Source organism: Leptodactylus fuscus, chromosome 7, assembly GCF_031893055.1.
Source record: "Leptodactylus fuscus isolate aLepFus1 chromosome 7, aLepFus1.hap2, whole genome shotgun sequence".
Lineage (NCBI taxonomy): Eukaryota > Metazoa > Chordata > Amphibia > Anura > Leptodactylidae > Leptodactylus > Leptodactylus fuscus.
Window position 1 is genome coordinate 31,044,241 of NC_134271.1, and position 25,534 is coordinate 31,069,774.

The 25,534-nt window shown below is 46.0% G+C and overlaps 2 protein-coding genes and 1 non-coding gene across 4 annotated transcripts; 1 reads left to right on the plus strand and 2 right to left on the minus strand.

The window, feature by feature from the left end:
- Positions 1-375: 375 nt before the first annotated feature.
- On the plus strand, positions 376-12,328 carry KAT5 (lysine acetyltransferase 5). 2 transcript variants are annotated; one of them, XM_075281545.1, is made up of 15 exons: positions 376-414; positions 999-1,065; positions 2,441-2,509; positions 2,701-2,837; positions 4,635-4,706; positions 6,336-6,407; positions 6,531-6,614; positions 7,033-7,113; positions 7,210-7,458; positions 7,712-7,801; positions 7,995-8,135; positions 9,738-9,831; positions 9,910-10,069; positions 10,807-10,888; positions 11,585-12,328. In XM_075281545.1, exons 1-15 carry the CDS (start codon positions 406-408, stop codon positions 11,717-11,719), a joined length of 1,542 nt encoding a protein of 513 aa, XP_075137646.1. In that variant the 5' UTR covers positions 376-405; the 3' UTR covers positions 11,720-12,328. The 2 variants fall into 2 exon arrangements, with proteins under 2 accessions (XP_075137646.1, XP_075137647.1); XM_075281546.1 differs by having other exon boundaries at positions 6,534-6,614.
- Positions 12,329-12,990: 662 nt separating this feature from the next.
- RNASEH2C (ribonuclease H2 subunit C) lies at positions 12,991-18,595 on the minus strand. The gene is made up of 4 exons (XM_075280544.1): positions 18,377-18,595; positions 15,882-15,994; positions 15,155-15,274; positions 12,991-13,179 (listed from the first exon to the last, which is right to left on the minus strand). The coding sequence occupies exons 1-4, from the start codon at positions 18,528-18,530 to the stop codon at positions 13,159-13,161; spliced, it is 408 nt and encodes a 135-aa protein (XP_075136645.1). The 5' UTR covers positions 18,531-18,595; the 3' UTR covers positions 12,991-13,158.
- A 167-nt stretch (positions 18,596-18,762) lies between these two features.
- Positions 18,763-18,845, minus strand: TRNAL-CAG (transfer RNA leucine (anticodon CAG)). The gene has a single exon. It is a non-coding gene; the product is annotated as a tRNA-Leu (tRNA).
- Between the last annotated feature and the right edge of the window lie 6,689 nt (positions 18,846-25,534).

Genomic DNA, 25,534 nt, shown 5'->3' on the forward strand with positions numbered 1-25,534 from the left:
GCAGCACTCGGACATTAATAAAGAAAAACGTAATGTAATCTGTGTCTCAGACACTCGGCTCTACACAAGCCGCTTCCCAGGCACTGCAGACGACAAGTGGTGCTGCGCATGCGCAATCCAAAACAAGCCGAGCGCCCTACAGTTGAAAGCCCCCTTTTCCCGTTCAGGCTGTCCTTCGTAATGCCTGACCCTTTATGAAATTGGTTACTGTCTATATGAAGCCTGTTGTGGAGGTAATACCAAGCAAAGCCTTTTTCTTAGCCGTTAGCGGCATTTCAAGCTCTTTATTGTCCTTTTGTATATGAATGTTTTTCGTTATTCTCAGGCGCGCAGGAAATAGCTCCGGAGAGAAAGGAAGAGGCGGAGCCAGCGGGGAGTACAGGAGGAAGAGGTAGACGACGCAACATGGCGGAGGTATGATGCTGTGCGCTTGTGTATATACATACATCTATCTATAGTAAAGATGGTTTCGGTGACGGAGTGTATACGTGTGAGGGCTGGGTCACACTTGGCTTCAGGCCGCGGCCTGTCCCGGGTTATCTCTGTGTCTATAAGCAGCACATGTAATACAGTGTGACATCTCCCGACCATAACAAAGGGGGAAGGGGCACAGCTGAGGCTGCTGGAGTTGTGGTCTGTAGCCATGGTGACACATAGCTCTGCATTGGATCTGTAGACACAAAATGGTATTCACCATATCTGCGGCTCCACAGCCTGTGTAGGACATGTTCACACGCAGCAGATAAGCTCAGGAATTTGTGTCCATATTTTAACAAAGTAAGAACAATAACAGATCAATGAAATAAATCTGCACCGTGTAAATTTAGGCTAAGTCGGACAGAAACACTATACGCTATGTCACCTGACGCCAACTTTAACGCATACATGTACACCATGCGAGTTGGGGGATTAAAGCCCATGATTGAGTAACACACAGTATATGTATGAGTTTGGTGGTTCTATTAGTTATAGTCACTGCTATTATTTACTTATTTTAGGCAGAGATTGTGGAAGGTTGCCGACTCCCCGTCCTCCGCAAGAACCAAGACAATGAAGTGGAGTGGCGTAAGTGGTTTTGATATTAGAAAAATATTGCAATGTCCTTATAATATTTTATTGATATCTTGGATGGGATTTGAAATCTTACGGTAACTGGCGCATACAGCACCTCAAGCTCAGTGCGTAGTCATTCAGGAGGTACAATGCCTGCTCAATGCCGGTATAGAGAGCTGTTATACACTGCCTGGCCAAAAAAAAAGTCGCCTTGTACAACAATGTACCGTTCCACCCCTGATGTAATTATGAACTGTTCATGACAGGAATTTGCATATATTCTTGAATATATATAATTGAGCCTGTCAAGTGCAGATGATAATTAAAGGTGTGAAGCGATATCTACCAACGGAAGAGCTACCAGAGGAAGAGATGTTAGTGCCTTCAAGAAGGGGCAAGTCATTGGATTGCATGAGGCCAACAAATCGACCAAGGAGATAGCCGAAGTAACTGGTATCGGACAGAGAACTGTTCAGCGTATCATACGAGCATGGCGAGATGGTGGAGAACCCCCCTGCAACCGTGGAAAGTGTGGGCGTAAGAATATACTCGAAACTCGAGGTTGTAGGTCCCTACAGCGACTGGTGAAGAATAACCGCCGGAAAACCACCTTTGAGCTCACACAGATGTTCAACTCGATGGAGCGACACATTTCAGAGCGAACAATGCGACAAGAACTCAAAGGAATGGGTCTCAGCAGTTGTGTCGCCACACGAAAGCCATTGGTGACAGAGACCAACAGACGTTGGCGCCTGTCATTTGCAAGAGATCACAAGGATTGGACCCTAGAGCAGTGGAGAAAGGTCATGTGGTCAGATGAATCACGTTTCACATTGTTCCAGAGTGATGGTCGTGTCCGGGTGCGACGAGAAGCACACGAAACACTGGAATGTACTGGAAAGGAACCTGCGCTGTCACTCACCACCCCTAACAAATCTGCGTAACCTGGGCTCCCTGATACTCAAGAATTGGATCAAAGTCTACACTACAGAACATTATAGACTCCATGCCGAGAGGGATGCGTGCTGTTATTCGTGCTCATGGTGGCCCAACTAAATATTAACACTCGTGACTTTATTTTTGGCCAGGCAGTGTATATAGGCTGTGTTCACATCTGTATGGCTTATCTCTACTATTATGCCTTGTTATGGGAGCAAAGCCATGGAAGTAACACAAGTGCCTGAGCTATTGGGAGACAGATGTGAAGGACTCACAAGGAGCCTCACGGATTATCCTGGGGGCCCAGCCACATAAAGTAGCACAGTAAGCTGGACTAGAACAAGTTAGCCTTTAGTTATTGAAACCTGTTAACAAAAAGAGTTATGTTTTTTTTTGGTTGATAGGATTGCACTGAAGTAATGACTTTTCTCTTTCTATTTGTTTTCAGCACTAGCCGAAATCTTGAGCGTGAAAGATCTGACTGCAAAGAAACTGTTCTATGTACATTATATAGACTGTAAGTAGACGCTCTATTGTTTAACAATGCTTGAGTTAAAGAAAAAAATATATGTACATAATATATCAAATTTGTTTTTCAATGGCAGCCCTTATCTATCTTACTGCTGTAATACTTATAAAGGTGGCCATACAGATTAGATAAATATAAGGTGACGGCCAAGATCCTTAAATCTGTCATTTGTCTTTTAGTCAATAAGCGATTGGATGAATGGGTCACGTATGATCGCTTAGACTTGAAAAAGATTCAGTTTCCTAAAAAAGAGGCTAAGACTCCAACAAAGAATGGACTTTCTGGATCAAGACCCAGCTCGCCAGAGAGGGAAGTGGTGAGTAACCCAGTGTCCATATGTGTATAGCAAGAGGCATTTAGAACAGGTCATTGCTTGAAGTAAACTCATTATATGCCACTTTATGTAATGTAATAGTAAAAAAAAAAACGCAACACTTACAGATTGCATCAAAGCAGGACTTTACTTCAGGCGGTTGAGCTATATATATAATGTGTGTGTGTCTGCCGCATTATATGTTCGTGTGAAAGGGATATTGTATATGATGTATGTCACGGAGCAAAGGTATATGTCCTTCCTCCGGAGGATATCTTGAATCAACAGGGACGCAAGAGGTCGGGAGACAACAGCAATTTATTGTAATCCACAAAGTTAGTAGCCGGCGGCGGTCACATCAACCGTAATAACAATAAGTCCACGGAAGTCACAATCCAATGATAGCTTTGGTTCCTTGGTCCTGTAACTAAATCCTGGCTCTCTGCAGAGCTGTGCACAGGCCGGCTAACACATACTAACTGCTAACTACATACTATATACTAAGACTGTTACATCCTATATCTGTGGGTGGGAAGGGCTGAGTCACAGATCCTTCCCCCCTCACCTATACCAAGGAGAGCAGACTCCCTGTCTACTATGGACAATGCACTGTCCAACATCTTCTTGGGGACACCGATCAGATTATCTCCACCCATTGTCCTCACTGGTCCTCACTAGTTAGAGGTATTTGCATACAATGTGCTAACACACTAGACCCTAATCAGCCAACTACACATTGATGTATACAACAGGTTAGAGAATACATTCCACACCAAATATATATTACACATTGCCTATAGTATATACTCTAGACATCTCGTGACAATGTATATAATTATTTTTAAATTTATAGATAATTAAAAATAAAACATTTTTGCAAATATAAGTAATTAAATATTTTACAGAGTTTTAAAGATATTCTCAAAGTATCTTGTAGTCACAGGCTTGTTGTCTTGATCGGGTGCCAGTGGATACAACCATGAATGCAGAAACTTTCTAAGGACAGAAAATCAGCCATGATTTCCTTATTGTGTCCTGGATATCTTCTCATACATGTAGTGTCCCTGCCTGATAACCCGGCTACAATAAGAAAATCATAGCCGGGTTCCTGACAAGTCCCAGACCATAGAAAGTTTCTGCATTGGCAACCGATCAAGACAACAGTCTGTCACCACTAAGGTGGTTAGAGAAAATCTTTAAAACGCTGCAGAATTTTTAATTGCTTATATTTGCAAAACTGTTCAACTTTTAATTATCTACAAATATAGATATGATTATGTACATGGGAATATTTACCCCTTTAAATGTCAGTCATTGCAGCTAGACTTTAAAGTTGTCGTGTTAGTAGATCGCTTCAGAATAGCACTGCTTATTCCAAGGGGTTGCTTGCTCTGCTGCTTGCTTCCAGAAACAGTGTCACGCTTATCTTTGAGTTATCTGTATAATAAATTCTCCCATACCACACATATGTCCACATGTATGGGTGTAGTAGTATTATTATTATTATTATCATTATTATTATTATTATATTTTTTATTTATTTTTTTGAAAAGCAGCAATGTTTAAAAAAAATTAATAAAAAATCTTGTACAGCCCCTTGTTGTATAAATCATTTTAATGTTCGAAGTATAATAGTAATGTAAGTAATGATATTTCAATGTAGCAGATCAAGTATTCTAGATATACCATGTTTTCATATGAACAGCTTGGCCAGTCTTATATTGGTAAAGCTTAATCCATTGCGTAATGAATAGTTGTAGAGCTTTCTAATATACTTTATATTTCACATGACCTGATCAGGACGTGTTCTCAGCCTCTGGATGTAAACAAGAAGTTCCCCTTTCCCTGACAGCAAGCAGAGATCTTGAACCGGTGAGGAAAAGTAACTAAGTGTATTAGAAAGTTGTATGTTATTTCATTATACAGTGATTAAAGGGGTTGTCCCATCACAAGGATCCTATCTATACCGCTTATTAATGTGAATGTAAGACTTTTCCTAAATACACTGCTTCAGCAAAACTGCTTTGTTTGTCCACTATCTTACTTTATTCATTTTTTTTTTTTTGGACACATCCCTTGACTTATCTGGTCATAAGTCAAGTGATGTATCTGCTGCTCTGAGGGGGGTGGGAGGAGGGGCTAAGTGCACGGGAGCGAGCCTGGAGGGGGGGTAGTTTACCCTTTGGGGGGAAGGGACCGCCAATACAGACCCGGCATCCGCTGTAATAGAGAGGCAGATGCCGGGGAGTGTAGCCGCCGGCACAGATGCCAGCAACATCGCTATGCTTCTGCCCTGCATGAAGCCAGCAGTGGCAGGAGCGATGCTACTATTCCGGGGAGGGGGGGGGGGGGAGGAGTGGAATAACAGCATCGCTCCTGCCGCTGCTGGCTTCATGCAGGGCAGAAGCATAGCGATGTTGCAGGCATCTGTGCTGGCGTCTAACCCTCCCCGGCATCTGCCTCTCTATTACAGCGGATGCCGGGTCTGTATTCGCATTGTGAAGGCTAGACTGGTCTATGAGCGTGCACACAGGGCCAGCGGCATCTCGCCGCTTGGCTTTGCATATGTAACCCCGCCCACCAATGGCGCAACAAAGCAGGAAGACAGAAGATTTTACATCAGCGAAGACTGGTGAGTATGCGACGTAGGAATACCCCTTTAAGCTTTATTTACCAGACAATCATCTATGTAACAGCCACATCTACTTTGTGACACGTGGCAAGAGCACACACATAACCAAGTATAGCTTTGGGCCACAGTTTTCAAACCCTTTAAAGAGAACCTGCCATGTTTGTTTGTAGAAATCCTTGCTCATTGTGAGCTTGTGATTCTAGTTTGTCCTATTACTTTAGGTGGCCATACACATTAGATGAGGGTCTGTTGACCCTGTGGGCGTGGCTTCACTGTCCCTGGTGGCAAATGTTAGTGTAAAGAAGGATTAGACATGTTGTATTCACATATGTGTTATCTTTCCTTCAAGGAGGTTAAGCAACCGCCATAGGCATCTTGTAGCAGCTTACTTCCCACTCCTTCGTGACAACACATGTATACTTGGCGAGGGTGAACATGTATAGTGGGTTGGGAGAATATCCGTCGCCTTGAACAAGTGTTCAGCTGACGGTTATCTATATGATATATCCACTATTAGTTATGCTGAATCTTTCCACAACACTAAGTACCAATGTGCTCGGCTACTCTTCATCCAGGGTAACAGGTTCCCTTTAATGGAGCCCTAGCATTTTAGTGTATGTGCCTGGTTCCCAGTGGCTGCCCTGACACTCTTACCTGTAACCCAGACGAGTGACAACAGTACATGGAGGTATCTGTTGTACAACCTAATGACACAGGCAGATTCTATCTAGATTCCTGTCCCCAGCACAATGAAATGTTATAAGTGTCTGTCCCATAGCACATGGTAACAGTAAGGTACAAGCCATAAATCTGGCCCTCCCACAATAGTGGGCAGGGGGTTATAAGCCTGTGTCATTCCTTTTCCACAGAGGAAGATTCCTGAACTCATTCTACCTCCAGCTGCAGCCCCTGCGGGAGGAGGAAAATCTCTCCCTGTTCCAGTAAGATTTTGTCTCCCCTACTTCCATTCCTGTCTGTTCCCCCTGCCTTCAGTGTTCTCCATACAATGTATTTTGTCACATATCGTTTTTTCACAACATCTTTGTTTGTCACTTTGCTTCCAGCAGAAGCGGAAAGTAGAAGTTGTATCACCAGCAACACCAGTTCCACCAGCACCCGAAACCACACAAGCCTCTGTATTCCCACAGGTAATAGACTTGCTATAATACATAAGGAAATCTATGTAAATATTTGTATTGCCAAATGTCCTTTTCCTTGTCTGGGGTGTGCTTGGTACAGTGTATAGACAGTCCGTGCTTTTCCCAGTGGCACACCTAATTTATAATACTGTTACAAGTTACTGATTCAAGATATGCCCTTAACTGGGGTCTGACCAGTGGGACCCCCCTGTCAACAAGAGCAGGGGTGCTGTTCACTTGAATGTAGCGTCAGTCATTTCCTTTCATCTTTAGGAGACTGCCAGGTACAGCCCTTTACTGAATCCAGCAGTCCCATAGACTTGAATAGAGCTGGTGCTCCATTTGAACACAATCTCCACATGACTTGTATGCTTATCTGTTCTAGTAAACAGCAATGATATATATTTCTATGCTGTTACTTGTCTAGAATGGAGCAGCCCGCAGGCCAAGTGCACCCGCTGTACCTCCTGGACGCAAGCGGAAATCTAACTGCCTTAGTGCAGATGAGGTAAGGCCTAGAGAACTGATGTGTATACAGATGAGAACTTGCCTCCTGTATTAGGAAAGACCAAGTGCCTCTAACTTTCATCTCTACTATGTTCAGGATTCACAGGACAGCTCTGATGGAATTCCTTCTGCACCTCGAATGACCGGCAGCTTGGTGTCTGACCGAAGCCATGATGACATCATTACTCGCATGAAGAACATAGAGTGCATAGAACTGGGCCGTCATCGGCTTAAGCCTTGGTACTTCTCACCATACCCACAAGAGTTAACTGTGTTACCTGTACTCTACCTATGTGAATTCTGCCTCAAGTATCTAAAGAGTCTTAAATGTCTGCAAAGACATCTGGTACGTAAGATGCTCCAGAAATTTCAGTTCAGGGGGGCTCTGATGGATTTCACTGCTTTATTTTGCCAATATTGTTCAGTGTTAGTTAACGTATTCCACTTGTGTGTCTGCAAGGCATGTAGTGATCATTGTTACCCTGCAGACAGCGCTGTACACTGTGTAGTGGCCATGTTGTGCTATTGCAGGCAATCTCCTATTCACGAGGCTACTAGTATAACACGGTGATTTTCTTTTATCTCTCCATTGTTTACAGACGAAATGTAACTTACGACATCCCCCAGGAAATGAAATCTACAGGAAAGGGACCATCTCATTCTTTGAAATAGATGGACGCAAGAATAAGGTACAGGATTTTGGTTTTTCTCGCTGCATTAAAAAAAAAAAAATAACACATATGGAAAAGAATGAATAGGGTATAGCTCAGTAAATAGACATGGCTCCTGTCTGCTGTTATGGGCTGTATGTAGTAATTGATGATATTTCTATTTTTCCCCTCTTTTTGTTATTGACTTCTCGTATCTTTCTCTTTTTTTCAGAGTTACTCTCAGAATCTTTGCCTTTTGGCAAAATGCTTTTTGGACCACAAGACCTTATACTATGACACAGATCCCTTTCTCTTTTACATTATGACGGAGTATGACTCTAAGGGCTTTCACATTGTCGGCTACTTTTCAAAGGTGAGTTCCCTTTTTTAAAGAAACGCAATGTCAGACAATGAATGGACAGTACTAACTGCAAACAGATTATTAGAATCTAGGTAAAACGGATTTGTCATGGTGCCTTTAAAACCAGATAAATGTAAGGATTAGCAGAGGCTTTAAACCAAATGTTAAACGTATTCCCTATCCACAAGACACCTGAGAAGTAGCTGATAGGCGCAAGACTGCCGGGACCTTCATCGATCATGGGAGCTGGGGCACCAGGTGAAAGAGCAGGAGACTTGCAGTAGCACTGCTGCTCCATTCATTTTTATGGGACTGCTAAAGAGAAGCCTGGCGGTAGTATATAGAGATGAGCGAATATACTCGATCGAATACCTCCGTCACATAGCTCCCGGCGCCAGGGAAGGTGGGAGGGGCACTAAAAATTCAAAGCCCCAAAGTGTTTTTGCAACAGGAGCTATTCGATCGAGTATATTCACTCATCTCTAGTAGTATACAGTAGTATAATAAGTAGCTGATAGGCGCCGGACTGCTGGGACTGAACTGAGGCACGAGTCCCTCCATTGAAATAGAGCAGGATTCTACATTAAAACTGCTGCTCTATTCATTTCTATGGGACTGCCAAAAGGAAGCCTAGTATACACTCTGTCACCAGCAGTCCCGTAGAATTGAAAGAAGTAGCAACACACAGGCACAAGCTCCTGCTCCATTAAAATGGATCAAATCAGAAATCCAGTTTCCTTATTGGAGCTCCAACAATCAGGATATCCAGGATAAGATGATCTTGGTGTACCTGCTGCTATTGGTATATAGCTTTCTTAGCACTGCCAGTTTGTTTTGTCATGATCAGAATTCTTGGGCCTTTGTCAATAAGACATTGGTGGCATATATTAGGGAATTACTATCCGTGCATGTGGGGAAACCCTCTCTTTTATTACAAATCTTAATACAAAAATGAACTGAAATCAGTAAATGCCAATGCAGTTGTAATTTGTAGCAAAGCGCCCATTCAGATGGCTGTGTTTGGACCAAGAAGCATGGCACATATGACAGTTGCATTCATAGGCCATCCACAGCTTGTGTGAGTGTCATAAGTCATGTGTGAGTCTGCAGTTCACATGAGCCATGGACCATGTTTTGTAGACTTGATCACCACCATGTGAAAAGGCCCTAAGCGAGTGAGTGCACTAAGGAAGCGCCTGTTCTAACAATATAGTCATTAGGTGAGATGTGGCACGCAGTGGCACTTAGGAGGGATCTGCAAGCAGAGGGGTGGACCAAATGTGTCCAAACAATATGCTAAGCAGACTCTCTACTGTCAGGTGGGCAGTCTCAGACTTTGCTTCAATCAACTGACAGTAGAGAACCTAATTAGCATATTGATGAAACTATCGACATTGATTGCTCAGGTATGGTGGGGACTAGAGAAAGTTCCAACTTTGCAGTAATCAGTGGAGCTGCAGCGATTGAAGGATGTAGAGATGGAGTTGGTGGAGGTGATGGTGGAACTTCCACTTTAATTGATGTACAATGACTTTTTTTTTTTTTTTTAACTCTCCAGCTCCTGTAATAAAATGAGATTCAGAATAATCCTGTTATTAATCTCTTCATGTGCAGGAGAAAGAATCAACGGAGGATTATAATGTTGCTTGTATCCTGACACTACCACCTTATCAAAGAAGAGGATATGGCAAACTTCTTATAGAATTCAGTAAGTCTGCGTTTAAGCCGCACGTGTCTTCCTTCCAATCCTCTCATGTCCCTCACGACTCTTGTTACTTCTGAATAGGTTATGAACTGTCTAAAGTGGAGGGGAAGACCGGCACTCCTGAAAAGCCGCTTTCAGACTTGGGGCTTCTTTCCTACCGAAGTTATTGGTCTCAGACGATTTTAGAGATTCTTATGGACCTGAAGACTGAAACCGGGGAAAGACCACAGATCACCATTAAGTAAGCTAGAAAATACTATGATGAGGGAGGCAAAACGTCATCAAGGCAGATGTAGCAGAAGCTTCTGGTGCCATAAAACAAAGTGGCCTGAGCCTTAAAATAAATAAACACTGGTCCCACATTAATATTTTTTTGCCTTGGCCTGGAAGGAGGCAGAGCTAAAAGTGACAAGTTTAGATTTTTCCAGATGTTAGCACTGTAAGGGTAAGTTCACACAGAGTTTTTTGGTCAGGGTTTTGAGGCCATATCCGCCTCATAACAGACGGCTCCCATTGAAATCAACGGAAGAATGAAAAAACGACTCCCGGAAAAAAGAAGCAAAGTGCTCATTCTTCAGTCGCCTCATGATTCGGCCTGAAGACACTTCCTCCTCCGGACTAGGCCTAATCCGGAGCAGAGTGCGCGGCTGGATGCTGGTGCAGTGCGCCGGCTTTCAGTCGCAGCTACTCGGTTTTTGGATCAGAACTTGAGGCGGCCTCCGATCCAAAAGACCCCATGTGAACTTACCCTTAGAGGTGCTGACCCCCTAGAAAAAAGAGTGTAAAGATCAGCCAGATTTTTCATCCAGTATCTGCCACTGTGAAGGATGTCTAGTCTAGGTTTGTACTGTGAGACCAAATCTGCCTCAGTGTTGTATCATTGGAATGGGTCACAGTAACAATACACACTTCCATAACCTAAGACACAAATGAGCTTTCTGACGTGCACACGTACTTATATTGTGTTTATCCCTTCAGTGACATCAGTGAGATCACCAGTATTAAGAAGGAAGACGTCATTTCTACATTACAGTATCTGAACCTCATCAATTACTATAAGGTAACTATTATAGTGACTTGTCTATCTGCCACATCTCTTTCCTTAGAACACGTGCAGGTACTATGGGGGCGCATTTTACTTTTTGTTCGCTTTGAATAACCGCTTTAGGACACCTGGTCATTTGAGGCTTGCCTTGTACAGTCTGTCCCCCTATTGGTTCATGTATAGGGCTGCTTTTGATATTGTAATGAGGATATATAACGCCACGCAGTTTTTGCGAGGTTTTTGTGTACCTAATAGACTCATATGGCAGAATTATAATGTGGATTTTGGGGCAGATTTTCTGCCTAAATCTACGCACTGCACAAGACGTCTATTTTAATGAGTAATCCGCATGGTAGTTCACACAGTCGTGGCTTTGAAATCTGTGTCAACAAAAGTGGCATGACGTTTCTTGCCACAGATTGCATCTGGAATATATCCAGCACATGGATTTAGCTGCTTTGACTGGAGGAATACCAAGTGTGGATTTGCCGCAGAAATAAAAAGGTTGAGCCCGTTTTTGGCCATTATTGTTACTGCAAACACATTAGATTGTTCAGCTTAAAATTAACCAAACACCAAGGCTTTAGCCGTATATACACATGTGAAGATGACTTTCTGATGGCACATTGTGACTCTTTCATTGAAATCTTCTAATAAAGGATTAGTAGCCTAGCATTTCTCCATATGACAATGGCCATGTTTTGTTTTCAGGGGCAGTATATCCTGACACTCTCAGAAGACATTGTGGAAGGTCATGAAAGAGCCATGCTGAAAAGGATTCTTAGGATAGACTCAAAATGTCTGCACTTTACTCCGAAAGACTGGAGCAAAAGAGGAAAGTGGTAGACTGACGGATGGGCTGTGCAAACAACTGATGGACGATGCTGCAGAGACACTCGGAACAGGTTAACTCTAGTGACTACTTCACGTCTAATGAACACGTCTGTATTTCCTTGAAGTTATGCAGAAGCAGCAGGTTTTAGTGTAAAGTCGTACTGAGTATAATCCGTAATGGCAAATGAATTGTGTGGTCACCACGGGCAGAGGACAATGGAGGCAGTGAAGGCACGGACATAGGAAAAGGCTTCTCCAAAGCACAACTAACTGATAGGATGACCCATCCATGTTTTAGGCAGGGGTCTTGCCTTCTTTACACTTCAGTGCACCATTGAGCAATACACGAGAACATGGCGGTAAGGTGCTGACATTTTATATGCAAGCTTATGCACAGCAGCCTGAACCGGGATCTGGTAAGAGATGGCGCTGAGCGGGCGATGCAAAGGTTATACGGAGGAACATTCCAGGAATACAATGGACAAGACGACTGTCCCAGTGATCGGCCACTTCTGTTGCTGTTCAGGGAAATTTGGCAGCAGACTGAACACTAGAAATCCATGTAACATTATGTACATAGCAGTGTTTCATAGCGGCTGTATAAAGCATTTTAATAAGAGACTGGAGCCTATTCCATCTATCACTATTATTTATTATCTTTGGTTTTTTAATACGGTGTCTGATGTTATCAGATGGGTGTAGTCTTAATCACACACAAGTGATTTTCCTCACCTGATAGCTCAGATTTGTTCACTCATGATGACATTACAGTATTTTCCTCGTCGGAGACCGTCTTATGCAGATTTGGTTTCTTACAGAAATAAAATGGAGAAAGATTCTTTGTATTATGTGGTGTGATTCCAGTATGTGTCATAGGTGGCAAGTTTAGTTTGGGGGCGGGACTTGGTAACCCTTTAAGCCCGATTCCTATAGCCCAGTCTGCATGCCTCATGTTTTGTGGTCACCACAGGCAGAGGACAAGGGATACAAGGAGCATCCAAGACTGACCATGGTGCCGTGCCTATGGAACTCACTGTGTAATAATGAGAAGACATAGTGATCTCCCACAAGGACGGATCACTTCTGTCAGCACAGTATACTTCGCTTTACAAATTCATACAAAGTGGTCACATTTCTTCCTTATGGTAGTTTTGCAATGTGAATGCCGATCCTGCTGAGGGCCATAAGCTGTGTATGTGACACAAGGAAGGGACCTGCACTCCCAACATATCACTGTACAGGAAAAATAACGGCATATCAATATGCAATTTAATTTCCTATTTTTCTTTTTAATTAAAAATTTGTTGTAGACAGAAATGCACACGGATATCCATCACGCGAGGCACATAGTATGGTTATATACAGAGTGTATGATACAGACGTGTAACACTGCGGACCTTGAACAATACATTATAACCTGGTTCTCTTGTACCAAACAGGCGTCTCCACCTTTATTCGACAGGTGCGTGAATCTGTAAAATAAAATACATCAGCATGTTCAATAAATCCAGACGTGTCGACAGCATGTGAATGTTAGGCTATTGAGAAATCTCTGGTCTAAAATGCCTCCCAAACCAATAACCGTGTTTCTAGGAGCCCTTAATAGGAGTACAAATATACATTTGTACTCGCAGACCCGTGAAGAAATGCTGAGATCAGCCTGTAATTGATTCTGTGGCGGGGCCGGGTTTACCAGATTTCCCTACAGACAACTGTGAAGCTGAGAATGTCAATCACAGCAAAAGGTGAGACACTGGGCTCCGACTACAAGTCCAGAAAAGGATTTTTTCAGCAGAGTTGGAGCTGTTTAAAGTGACAGTGTCCCTGGACATATCTTCATCTTGGTGTGGACTTTGTTCAAGCCCTGAGCAGGATCAGTCCAGAACTGTAGAGAGGTTAAGTGCACAGAGGCTTTATGTGAGATACAGACGCTGTGTCCGGTCCCTCTGCATGTGCTGCTGCTCTAGTGAGAGTGTATGGGGGTGATTTATCATCTGCCCTTTGTGTGGCCATACATTTTGCAGGTGTTTTTTTTTTTTTTTTTAGACTAGTTTTCCTCTGGTGCTTATTTATTATTTTGTCTCATCTTCTTAAATGTTGTGCTCATGTTAGTTTAGTTGCGCCATTTTGGTTCAAAAAGACGCACTTGCTCCCCTATTCTTGCTAACCTGATGGTCTCTTTTACACTGCCCATGTAGGCCATGCCCCCCCCTTTCTCACCAAAAAGCAAGTGACAAGAGCAGTGGATTATCTAGAAAAAAGGCGGAAATACTTCATGAGAGTTTTTTTTTGGCAGAAAAAGACCTAAAAAATTTGCAATGTATGCCAAAAAAGGCACAAGTAGCTTAAAGGGATTCTACCATTAAAACCTCTTTTTTTTGTGGATAAGATGTCGGAATAGCCTTTAGAAAGGCTATTCGTCTCTTACCTTTAATGTGATCGCCGCCGCACCGTTCCTTAGAAATACCGGTTTTTACCGGTATGTAAATTAGCTCTCTGGCAGCAATGGGGGCGGGCCCCAGTGCTGAAAATGCAAAGGGGGCGTCCCCATTGCTGCTTGAGAACACGATCCTGTGACGCCTCTATCTTCGGCTGGATCCTCCCCTTCTCTGTTGTCTTCCTCCTGTGTTACCTCCGATGCCTGTGCAGTTGGCTCTGCGCATACCAGCCGGCGGCCATTTTTGGGAGGCCACTCTTACTCTTGAAGTTCAATGCAGGAGCGGCCTCCCAAAACTGGCCACCGGCCGGCATTTGCACTCGGCTCTGCTGGTGTCTCACTGGCAGAGCCAACTCCACAGGCGTCGGAGGTGACGCAGGAGGAAGACGACAGAGAAGGGGAGGATCCAGCTGAAGATAGAGGCGTCGCAGGATCGTGTTCTCGAGCAGCAGTGGGGACGCCCCCATCGCATTTTCAGCGCTGGGGCCCGCGCCCCCTCACTGTGAGAGAACTAATTTACATACCAGTAAAAAACGGTATTTCTAAGGAACTGCGGAGATCACATCTAAAGGTAAGAGACGAATAGCCTTTCTAAAGGCTATTCCGACGTCTTATCCACAAAAAAAGAGGTTTTAATGGTAGAATCCCTTTAATAAATGTGCCCCATTGGGTCTGACAGTTGCGTATAGCGTACGGCTGATTCCCATCCCCATGTACACTAAATGTAGCCGCAGGATGTTGTTGACTTGCACTAGTAATGGGGTCTCTAGACATTTATTACCCATCCTCAATATCTAATGCGAGAAAACCTCACTAACAAATATCTTGTCTATATGATAGTACTGAAAATACACTGACACCAGCTGAAAAGAGAAATAATCCCTTTGTGTTCTGAGATTATTTCCTACTTGTTACACCTTTTCCAGTGTAGTTGTAGTTAGAAGCTCCATCTGCCATGTAAAAGACCAAGCGACAGATCCGGTAGCAGAATGAGGCGATTTGGTTCTTACCGCAGAAGCAATTTTCGGCCATGCCAGGGACATAACTAACACGTCATCTGCAGACGGCGGACTCTCCAAATTCCACTGTGTGAATGACTGAAAGGTGGATCTGACATTTAAACTACGATCCTGGAAAGAAACCATAAAAGTCAGAAGAATTCCAGGATCACAGAGTTCGTATCAGTTACAATGCAAAAAATCCATGATCTGAACGTCAGAAGAATAGAAATGACAGATTATAGGAATCTATAGCCAAGGAAATAGGTGGCAGGAAGGATACTGGACTTCAATATGGCTGATCCTTTTATGTCAGTGGAAGGTAAGGCTCTATTCACACTTTCAGCAGGTTTTACGTTTTATCGTGGAAGCAGGAAAAAAAAAGTGAAAGTGAAGTAACAGATCTGTCATAAGACGGGCACCGAACAGGAATGAGAAAGGGTATGCCACACACCCCAGTCAAACCATCTGGTCAGCAAGCTACCCCTATTCTTTGGAAAGGGGGCAACTTCTTGATACCATAATACCCTTAGAGTTCTGCCAGGGTGTGCATAAAGTTGACAGGAACAGCAGATCTGAATGCTGTGCTGTATTTCCTATCAAAAATAGGAAGGAATCTCTTAGAGGTGAACAGAACCTTTATCCAATATGGTGGAGTCTGAAGAAATAGTGTGAAGTGTAACGGCTGGCTTCTGGATGTCGCGGTGGTGGTGGTGGTGTGGGGACAGTGTTATCTTACCTCCTCCTCAGAACATGGTTTATGATCTTCCTTCAGGACAACGCCCATATACCCTGCTGGCACTGTGACTTCTTGCCCCTTGAGCATTCTGCCCCTGAAGGACACTTCTTTCCCTATTAAGAAACAGTGAGGTTCAGTATGTGACACATCAGTGCTGCAATCCACAGGATATAACAAACCTTACTCTGGCTTTTAAAGGGATTATAATAATAATAATTTATTTCTGACATACACGGGGTGCTGTGTATATGTATATAATATAATATAATATATATATTATATATAGATGAATTCTTGTCTGTCTGTTCTCTATGCGCAACCAAACGACTATACTGATCTTCACCAAATTTGGTACAGAGATACTTCAGGTATCCGGGAAGGTTTAAGAAAAGACTCCAACTCACTCGCACGTACCGTTGCTGATACAGCATTCCAAACACAGTGCCCCCCCCCCCCTTAGCCAATTCAAACCTGCAAGTCTTTCACTCGTATTCCAACTGCAATACACACGGTCACTCCACATGCACAATACAACACTGATATCCAAACTGAGATACACGCATCAGAGGATTAGATACACAGATCAGCACACAGTATCACACGCCAGAGGATTAAATATGCGCTTCTGCGCACAGTTTCACACACTAAAGGATTAGATACGTGCATCTGCACACGGTTCCACATGCCGAAGGATTAGATACACGCGTCTGCACACAGTACCACACGCCGGGGGATTAGATACACACGTCTGCACACAGTCCCACACACCAGAGGATTAAATACGCACTTCTGCACACAGTTTCACACACTGAAGGATTAGATACATGTGTCTGCACACAGTACCATACGCCGGGGGATTGGATACATGCGTCTGCACATAGTACCACATGCCAGAGGATTTGCTATGCACGTCTGCACACAGTACCACATGCCGTAGGATTAGATACGCGCGTCTGCACACAGCTGTACATGCCATAGGATTAGATACACGCCTCTTCACACAATACCACACAGGGGAGGATTAGATACATGCGTCTGCACACAGTACCACACAACCGAGGATTAGATATGCATGTCTGCACACAGTACCACATGCTGTAGGATTAGATACCCGCGTCTGCACACAGCTGTACATGCCATAGGATTAGATACACGTTTCTTCACACAATACCACACAGGGGAGGATTAGATACGTGCGTCTGCACAAAGTGATTGGCTAATAGCACATTTTACATGCAGAGACTGGTAGCGGTGGACTCTGGGCAGCATCAAGTCAGCGCCACTTTTTTATATTTTTACAGCACCCAGAGTCTATATTGAAACATAGAACTAAACTATGAGCCGGACAACCCCCCTTTACAGCTGTGGGGTGGGCTTTGTCACCCGATTTTCTCTGCAAATAAAAAAATTGTTTGAATACCCCAATTGTTGGCCGCAGAGGCACGTCCGTTTTCACAGATCTTTCATAGACTTGAAGGGGTTGCCCCATAAAGTAAATTCTGCAGCGCCTGTCTGGTGCTCCACATTGCTCCTCAGCATGGCCATGCTGGGTGTGGGCAGGACTGGTGGTCGTTGGCGCTTCAATGGTAGAGACAAGGTAGCCATTGTGCTCCCCATTTATGTGACTGGCAGCATCGACCGTCACCAGTCCTGCCACATCCAGCAGCGCATCCGGTCCTGTAGACTTTACCGTATGGGGACAACCCCTTTAAGGACTAGTGACCGTGTATTTTGGTCGCGGGAAGTGCGTCAGATCAGGACCAAAATGTGACAGTCGCGGCTTCCCGCTCTGGAGTAGACCCAAATTAAATGAGGGATTGTCTTGACACGAAGCAGCAATTTCCCCAAGAAAGGACAGCTCACTTCTTTTTTCCGTGAGCGGGAACAAACCTCTTGAGGTGATTTGAGGTGGATTCCGCGCCAAAATCTGCCTCCTCTTTTGCCTGTGTAAACTCCCCCTAAGTTAGGGATCTGTGAAAACGGACAAATATAAAACGTTTTTTTGTTTTTTTTTGACAGTCCTTTAAAACAGACCATGAAAAACCAGAAACATGAATGTCCCCAAATTGGGCTCCAAAATCGGGCGTTACAGTTGTTTTTGATATGTGAATAACGCTTCTAGGCTACAGTCACATAAGGCGCGGACAATGGCGATGCAGCGCTAGTAAGAACGTGATGTCACCGCGCTGAATATCGGCGGTTTTTTTTTCACGGTCAAGTCAAAACCAGCGAGGCAATTTTTTGATGTTCCCAATGAGTTTCAGTAGGAAAGTCGGATCTGTAGAAATGGAGACGGTTCTGATCCATCAAAAAGGAGACCATGCGCTAGTGATATAGGAATCAGTAGTGTGAACACTGCCCAAGTGTGCGGACAGCAGAGGCATATGGCGGTCAGTCATTTTACAGCACTGGAGGAAATGAATACATAAACACCATCTGCTTTACGCCTCTACTAATACCCCAGCGTTACTCCTCACCCCCCGGGTAACACTCACCTCCAGGGGTCTCCTTTATGGCAGGGCTGAAGTACTCGCTGACCTTGGCGGCGCCATGTCTCTGTATCTGACACGGTAAGAGGTGCAGAGTCTCCCGGGCAGCCGAGTGTAGCGCCCCCAGCTCTAGCCGGGCTAGCGGTGCAGCGTCAGTCATAGCTGAGGAGAGAGGCCGCGACTACACACAGACATCACCGGCACCTCATACTGCACTCTCCCGCCAAGGCACAGCCGACCGGAAATGACGACACAATCCGCTCTAGCTCTGAAGTGTGGTGTTCAGACCAGACGGTTTAGTAGAAAGACGTAACTGATATAATGGGTGACAACACAATAACGCATTACTTCAAGATGTAAAAGAAAACAAATATGAGAAAGAGAAAAGATATTGTCAGAAGTGGGATTCGAACCCACGCCTCCAGGGGAGACTGCGACCTGAACGCAGCGCCTTAGACCGCTCGGCCATCCTGACAGTTATTGGTGATGAGCAGTGAACACAAATGTGAGGTTACTGAGTCACGTGTTATATAGACATACATTGTATTTTTAATTTGATCACAGCCACAGCTGGCTACGTTCACACCTGCGTTATATTCGTTGTTGTAGCAGTAACAGTGAATGTTTACTTATCTCCCAAGATTGAGACAACAAAAGTGAAGAAAAAATCTGTGACACAGTGAGGGCGCTGCAGCAACTTATCATACAATATATTGCACCTTTGGCCAATCCCACACAGTCCCTTTGTAGCCCCCTGCAGTATAATGCCCCCCCAGTGGCCCTCACACAGTATAATGTCCCCCCAGTGGCCCTCACACAGTATAATGCCACGCCAGTGACCCTCAAACAGTATAATGTCCCCCCCACAGTGGCCCTCAAACAGTATAATGTCCCCCCAGTGGCCTTCACACAGTATAATATCCCCTCAGTGGTCCTCACACAGTATAATGTCCCCCCCAGTGGCCCTCACACAGTATAATGTCCCCCCCAGTGGCCCTCACACAGTATAATATCCCCTCAGTGGCCCTCACACAGTATAATGCCCCCCCCCACTGGCCCTCAAACAGTATAATGTCCCCCCAGTGGCCCTCACACAGTATAATATCCCCTCAGCGGCCCTCACACAGTATAATGCCCCCCCCCCACTGGCCCTCAAACAGTATAATGTCCCCCCAGTGGCCCTCACACAGTATAATGTCCCCCCCCCCAGTGGCCCTCACACAGTATAATGTCACCCCCAGTGGCTCTCACACAGTATAATGTGCCCCTCACACAGTATAATGCCCCCCCAGTGGCCCTCACACAGTATAATGTCCCCCCCAGTGGCCCTCACACAGTATAATGTCCCCCCCAGTGGCCCTCACACAGTATAATGTCCCCCCCAGTAGCCCTCACACAGTATAATGCCCCCCCCCCCCGTGGCCCTCACACAGTATAATATCCCCTCAGTGGCCCTCACACAGTATAATGCCCCCCCCCCCACTGGCCCTCAAACAGTATAATGTCCCCCCAGTGGCCCTCACACAGTATAATGTCCCCCCCCAGTGGCCCTCACACAGTATAATGTCACCCCCAATGGCCCTCACACAGTATAATGTGCCCCTCACACAGTATAATGCCCCCCCAGTGGCCCTCACACAGTATAATGTCCCCCCCAGTGGCCCTCACACAGTATAATGTCCCCCCCAGTAGCCCTCACACAGTATAATGCCCCCCCCCCGTGGCCCTCACACAGTATAATGTCACCCCCAGTGGCCCTCACACAGTATAATGTCCCCCCAAGTGGCCCTCACACAGTATAATGTCACCCCCAGTGGCCCTCACACAGTATAATGTCCCCCCAGTGGCCCTCACACAGTATAATGTCCCCCCCAGTGGCCCTCACTCAGTATAATGCCCCCCAGTGGCCCTCACACAGTATAATGTCCCTCCCACTGGCCCTCACACAGTATAATGTCCCCCCAGTGGCCCTCAAACAGTATAATGCCCCCCTGTGGCCCTCACACAGTATATTGTGCCCCCCAGTGGCCCTCACACAGTATAATGTCCCCCCCAGTGGCCCACACACAGTATAGTGTCCCCCCAGTGGCCCTCACACAGTATAATGTCCCTTCAGTGGCCCTCAAACAGTATAATGCCCCCCAGTGGCCCTCACACAGTATAATGTCCCCCCCAGTGGCCCTCACACAGTATAATGTCCCCCCCAGTGGCCCTCACACAGTATAATGTCCCCCCCAGTAGCCCTCACACAGTATAATGCCCCCCCCCCGTGGCCCTCACACAGTATAATATCCCCTCAGTGGCCCTCACACAGTATAATGCCCCCCCCCACTGGCCCTCAAACAGTATAATGTCCCCCCAGTGGCCCTCACACAGTATAATGTCCCCCCCCAGTGGCCCTCACACAGTATAATGTCACCCCCAGTGGCCCTCACACAGTATAATGTGCCCCTCACACAGTATAATGCCCCCCCAGTGGCCCTCACACAGTATAATGTCCCCCCCAGTGGCCCTCACACAGTATAATGTCCCCCCCAGTAGCCCTCACACAGTATAATGCCCCCCCCGTGGCCCTCACACAGTATAATGTCACCCCCAGTGGCCCTCACACAGTATAATGTCCCCCCAAGTGGCCCTCACACAGTATAATGTCACCCCCAGTGGCCCTCACACAGTATAATGTCCCCCCAGTGGCCCTCACACAGTATAATGTCCCCCCCAGTGGCCCTCACTCAGTATAATGCCCCCCAGTGGCCCTCACACAGTATAATGTCCCTCCCACTGGCCCTCACACAGTATAATGTCCCCCCAGTGGCCCTCAAACAGTATAATGCCCCCCTGTGGCCCTCACACAGTATATTGTGCCCCCCAGTGGCCCTCACACAGTATAATGTCCCCCCCAGTGGCCCACACACAGTATAGTGTCCCCCCAGTGGCCCTCACACAGTATAATGTCCCTTCAGTGGCCCTCAAACAGTATAATGCCCCCCAGTGGCCCTCACACAGTGTAATGTCACCCCCAGTGGCCCTCACACAGTATAATGTCCCCCCAGTGGCCCTCACACAGTATAATGTCCCCCTCCAGTGGCCCTCACACAGTATAATGTCCCCCCCAGTGGCCCTCACACAGTATATTGCCCCCCTCCAGTGGCTCTCACACAGTATAATGCCCCCCAGTGGCCCTCACACAGTATAATGCCCCCCTCCAGTGGCCCTCACACAGTATAATGCCCCCCAGTGGCCCTCACACAGTGTAATGTCACCCCCAGTGGCCCTCACACAGTATAATGTCCCCCCAGTGGCCCTCACACAGTATAATGTCCCTTCAGTGACCCTCACACAGTATAATGTCCCCCAGTGGCCCTCACACAGTATAATGTCCCCCCAGTGACCCTCACACAGTATAATGTCCCCCCAGTGGCCCTCACACAGTATAATGTCCCCCCAGTGGCCCTCACACAGTATAATGTCCCCCCAGTGACCCTCACACAGTATAATGTCCCCCCAGTGGCCCTCACACAGTATAATGTCCCCCCAGTGGCCCTCACACAGTATAATGTCCCCCAGTGACCCTCACACAGTATAATGTCCCCCCAGTGGCCCTCATACATGGACTCCATCTCTTTGTCATGTAGGTGGAGTGAAGCTGTTCATCCCATTATGGCAATATACTCCATTTTCAATGCTATGGGTAAGGTAAGTTCATATCTGCGCTCGGATCTCCATCATTCAGGTCTACTGGAGGATCCAAACAAGGGAGAGCCGGCCGCTAAAACAACCCTTACCCATGGACACCGGCGGACCCCACAGATTGTAATAATAAAAGTCCACCATCCTTAGCCTAATGCCCACCCTCATCCAACTGTGAATACACGTGGCCTCCCATTACACAGCTGGGTTAACTGCCATGTGCTGCTGTATACGGCTATATACGTGACTGATTTAACTGTATAATGCCCATCCGGCAGTCAGGGCTCTTTATGACATCATCGGCCACTTAGTGTTCCATCTATGACACGGCCCAGTGAGCCTCACAATATTACACTAGAGTCACACTAGCGTTGACCTGTCTGTTGTTCTGGTCCATTGGAGGTCACATACCTGTAATGGGATTCATCAGGTGTCCAGTATTTTAGGCTAGGGCCACACAGGAACTATGGCCACGATTCCCATTTTGCAAACAAAGATCACCAGGTCACTCATGTTAGTGAAGGGAGTTGCGCTGCGACCCTGAGGGGTTTAGTTGCAAATAAGTTGAACATTGTTTTACATTTTTGTGATGGTTGCGGCAACCTCGGGTTGAGTGAAGGAGTCGCTGGACGGAATAGCGATCTTTGGCTGCGCGCTAGCCTTACACTGAACAAATACTTACCAGACTTGCTGGACTCTTTCATCCGGGAATTTTCCACAATCCCTGTGAATCGCAGATGTGAATGTAGCCTTAGTCATTCTCCATCTGGATCAGGTCTCATGCTCTTACCAACAGAGGCCTTTTGTAGTCCTCAAAGGGAGACAAGAAGTGACAATGCAAAAAAAAACAACCCCCGCAAGCATTGATGACACGGCACGCTATGTGTCCAGGTAGGGATCCGCACTGTTTCTTCATGGTGGACGTTTCTTCAATGAAGTTGCAAAACAATTCTGTTTCGGTTCTTGTACCTACCTAATAGGTTGGGCATTGAAATCCAGTTCCTTGATATGGATGATGAACAACCTCAGCCAACCAAGGGTATGCACACTCCGCTGTCATATCTACGCAGGGTATGGCTTGGGTATGATGGGTAATGTACAGTACGTTTTGGTAGGGATGATCGGTGAATCCTCAGTTTTAGGGCAGTAACAACTACTTTGCTCCTGTGCAGATGAGGTTTGTCCTTTATATATTTCCTTCCTTTACGATCCTCACCTATAGCTTCACAAACGGCATCAGAAACTGAATGAGGACACATGCCGCACCATTCCATGAGGACACATGCCGCACCATTCCATGAGGACACATGCCGCACCTCTCCATTCAGGAGCATGACGTAGCTAGTTCACACGGAGTTACATGAATTCCGCGTGTGAATATTCCGTCGCGGCTAGCTGCAACAGGATGATGGGCCGTGCACCGGTAGCCTGTTGCGGCATTCTGCTCCGGATTAGGCCCAAATGAATGGGCCAGAGCCTTGCGCCGCGGGCACCGTGGCTGCTTCAGCCGTGGAATCCGCGGGAAGAAGGGGAATGTGGCTTATTTTTTCTGCTACTAGCTAGTGGAAAAAAGAAGTGAGCGGCTCCCATTGAAGTCAATGAGAGCCATTTTTGGCAGCGGATTTTGAGGCGGATTCTGCTTCAAAATCCACTGCCAAAAGACTCTGTGTGAACTAGCTCTTAGTAGTTCTGCTCACATGCAGTCCATTACCTAGTAATTCATGAACTACTTTCCTCTCCACATGATTCTTGTGGACACCACGCAGAAAATACACAGACCCCATTATAGTTTATGGGGTCCGTGTGCTTTCATAAGCTCCCCGCTTGTCAATGCATTCGGTATTCCATTCAGGGGTCTCTCAATATTGGTCTGAAAGTGGCCAACCCTTTTAATGGTACAATTGATCCAGAGGATGGTATGTTTCTGCCCTTACTTTGCTGAAGGACAGGATTCCCTCCGACCCCAAACCTGTAGTTTCAGAACTGATACATGTATCATGAGATAGGAGTGGGGATAACATGGACAGAAGTCGGATGTCTCCCTGCTTCATTATTGTATACAACTGGGGCAGTCTGGAATGGTGGGACAGCATATGCAGGATTGTCCCGCTGTTCCAATGGGGCCCCCTGCTACCATAGGGCCCGGCACAAATGCACAATTGGCCCAATGGTGAAAGCAGCCCTGGTACCGCAGTCCTTACAAACAACTGACCAGAGATTAGAAATGTTATGTCACCAGTGTCGGACTGGGGTGTCTAGGGCCCACCAGTGGAATTATTTCTAGGGGCCCACCATCAGGATCCCTGCAAACCAGCAATACCAAGACAGGGCGGTTGAAGGTAATAACATATCAGGAGCCATGCTGCTCACCTGCCATACGATGTGCAACACTGCACTACCTAAACCTATTGCTACACTCTGTATGGAAAGTGAACAGCGTGGCTCCTAGAAATGTTACCATTACCTATAGCCGCGCTGTCCTGGAACAGCTGATCTGCAGAGGTCCTGGCTGTTCTGTCATCACAGATGTAATATTGATGGTCTATCCCAAGGACAGACCATCAATATTACAAAGATGCATAAACCCTTTAAAGATTTGTCCAGGAATTGGAGCGACCCATGTGCTGGGAGGGAGGTGTAAAATAAAAAATAAAAAGCGCCTTCACCCGTTCCTGTTGCTCAATTGTCCACTGCCAGTGTCCATTCAGTCTCGCGCCGGTGCCTCCATGCTGGGAGTCCTGCACCTCATGGGACCACTGAAACCAATTAGGTCTCATTTCTGGAAATCCTGTATCTAACAGACACAGGCGGGGACAACGGAGTGCTGGGGACAAAAGCTCAATGAAAAACACTGTGGAAAAAAATATATTGGGATTCACTGCAATTTTTTCCCACAATGTTTTTTTAGCTGCATCTCGCTGTTGTGCCTAATCCAGACCTTTCACCATCTGGGGCACATGAGGTTTAATACACCGCTAGAAAGCCAACAGTGCGCTGAATTCAGCGCACTATTGGCTTTCAAGTTCTGTGCCGGTACCGTAGATCTTCATCGTCAGAAGTGCGTTATGACAGTCAGTCAGGAACGCCCTTCCTTACGGTAGCGTCTATAGCGCTGTACTGTGAGAGGGGTCGTTGCTTACCAGCCAGCGATGACGCTGAGCGCCTATAGCGCTCTCACAGTACAGCGCTATAGGCGCTGCTGTGAGGAAGGGTGTTCCGGACTGACTGTCAGAAACGCCTTTCTGACAGTGAAGAGCTACGGACTGATAGCTCCTCACCGGGGGCATAGAATGGGAAAGCTGAAAGTGCGCTGAAATCATCCCACTGTCAGCTCTCTAGCAGTGTATTAAACCGCACCTGCCCCAGGAGGTGAGAGCTCCTCTTTACCATCTCAATATACTGTACATCACACTATAAGGATAAGGCCTAACACAGCGTCCCACAGCAAAAAAAACGCTGCGGGAAAACCCCCGG

What these genes read in the sequence shown, in the direction of transcription:
- KAT5 (XM_075281545.1), top strand. An exon ending in TAGATGGACGCAAGAATAAG is followed by an intron (nt 7,802 to 7,994) that starts GTACAGGATTTT and finishes TCTTTTTTTCAG; the next exon opens with AGTTACTCTCAGAATCTTTG. An exon ending in CAAACTTCTTATAGAATTCA is followed by an intron (nt 9,832 to 9,909) that starts GTAAGTCTGCGT and finishes ACTTCTGAATAG; the next exon opens with GTTATGAACTGTCTAAAGTG.
- RNASEH2C (XM_075280544.1), bottom strand. Translation starts at nt 18,530, where the DNA reads ATGACTGACGCTGCACCGCTAGCCCGGCTAGAGCTGGGGGCGCTACAC. An exon ending in CATAAAGGAGACCCCTGGAG is followed by an intron (nt 15,995 to 18,376) that starts GTGAGTGTTACC and finishes GTTTCTTAATAG; the next exon opens with GGAAAGAAGTGTCCTTCAGG. An exon ending in AACCATGTTCTGAGGAGGAG is followed by an intron (nt 15,275 to 15,881) that starts GTAAGATAACAC and finishes GTTTCTTTCCAG; the next exon opens with GATCGTAGTTTAAATGTCAG.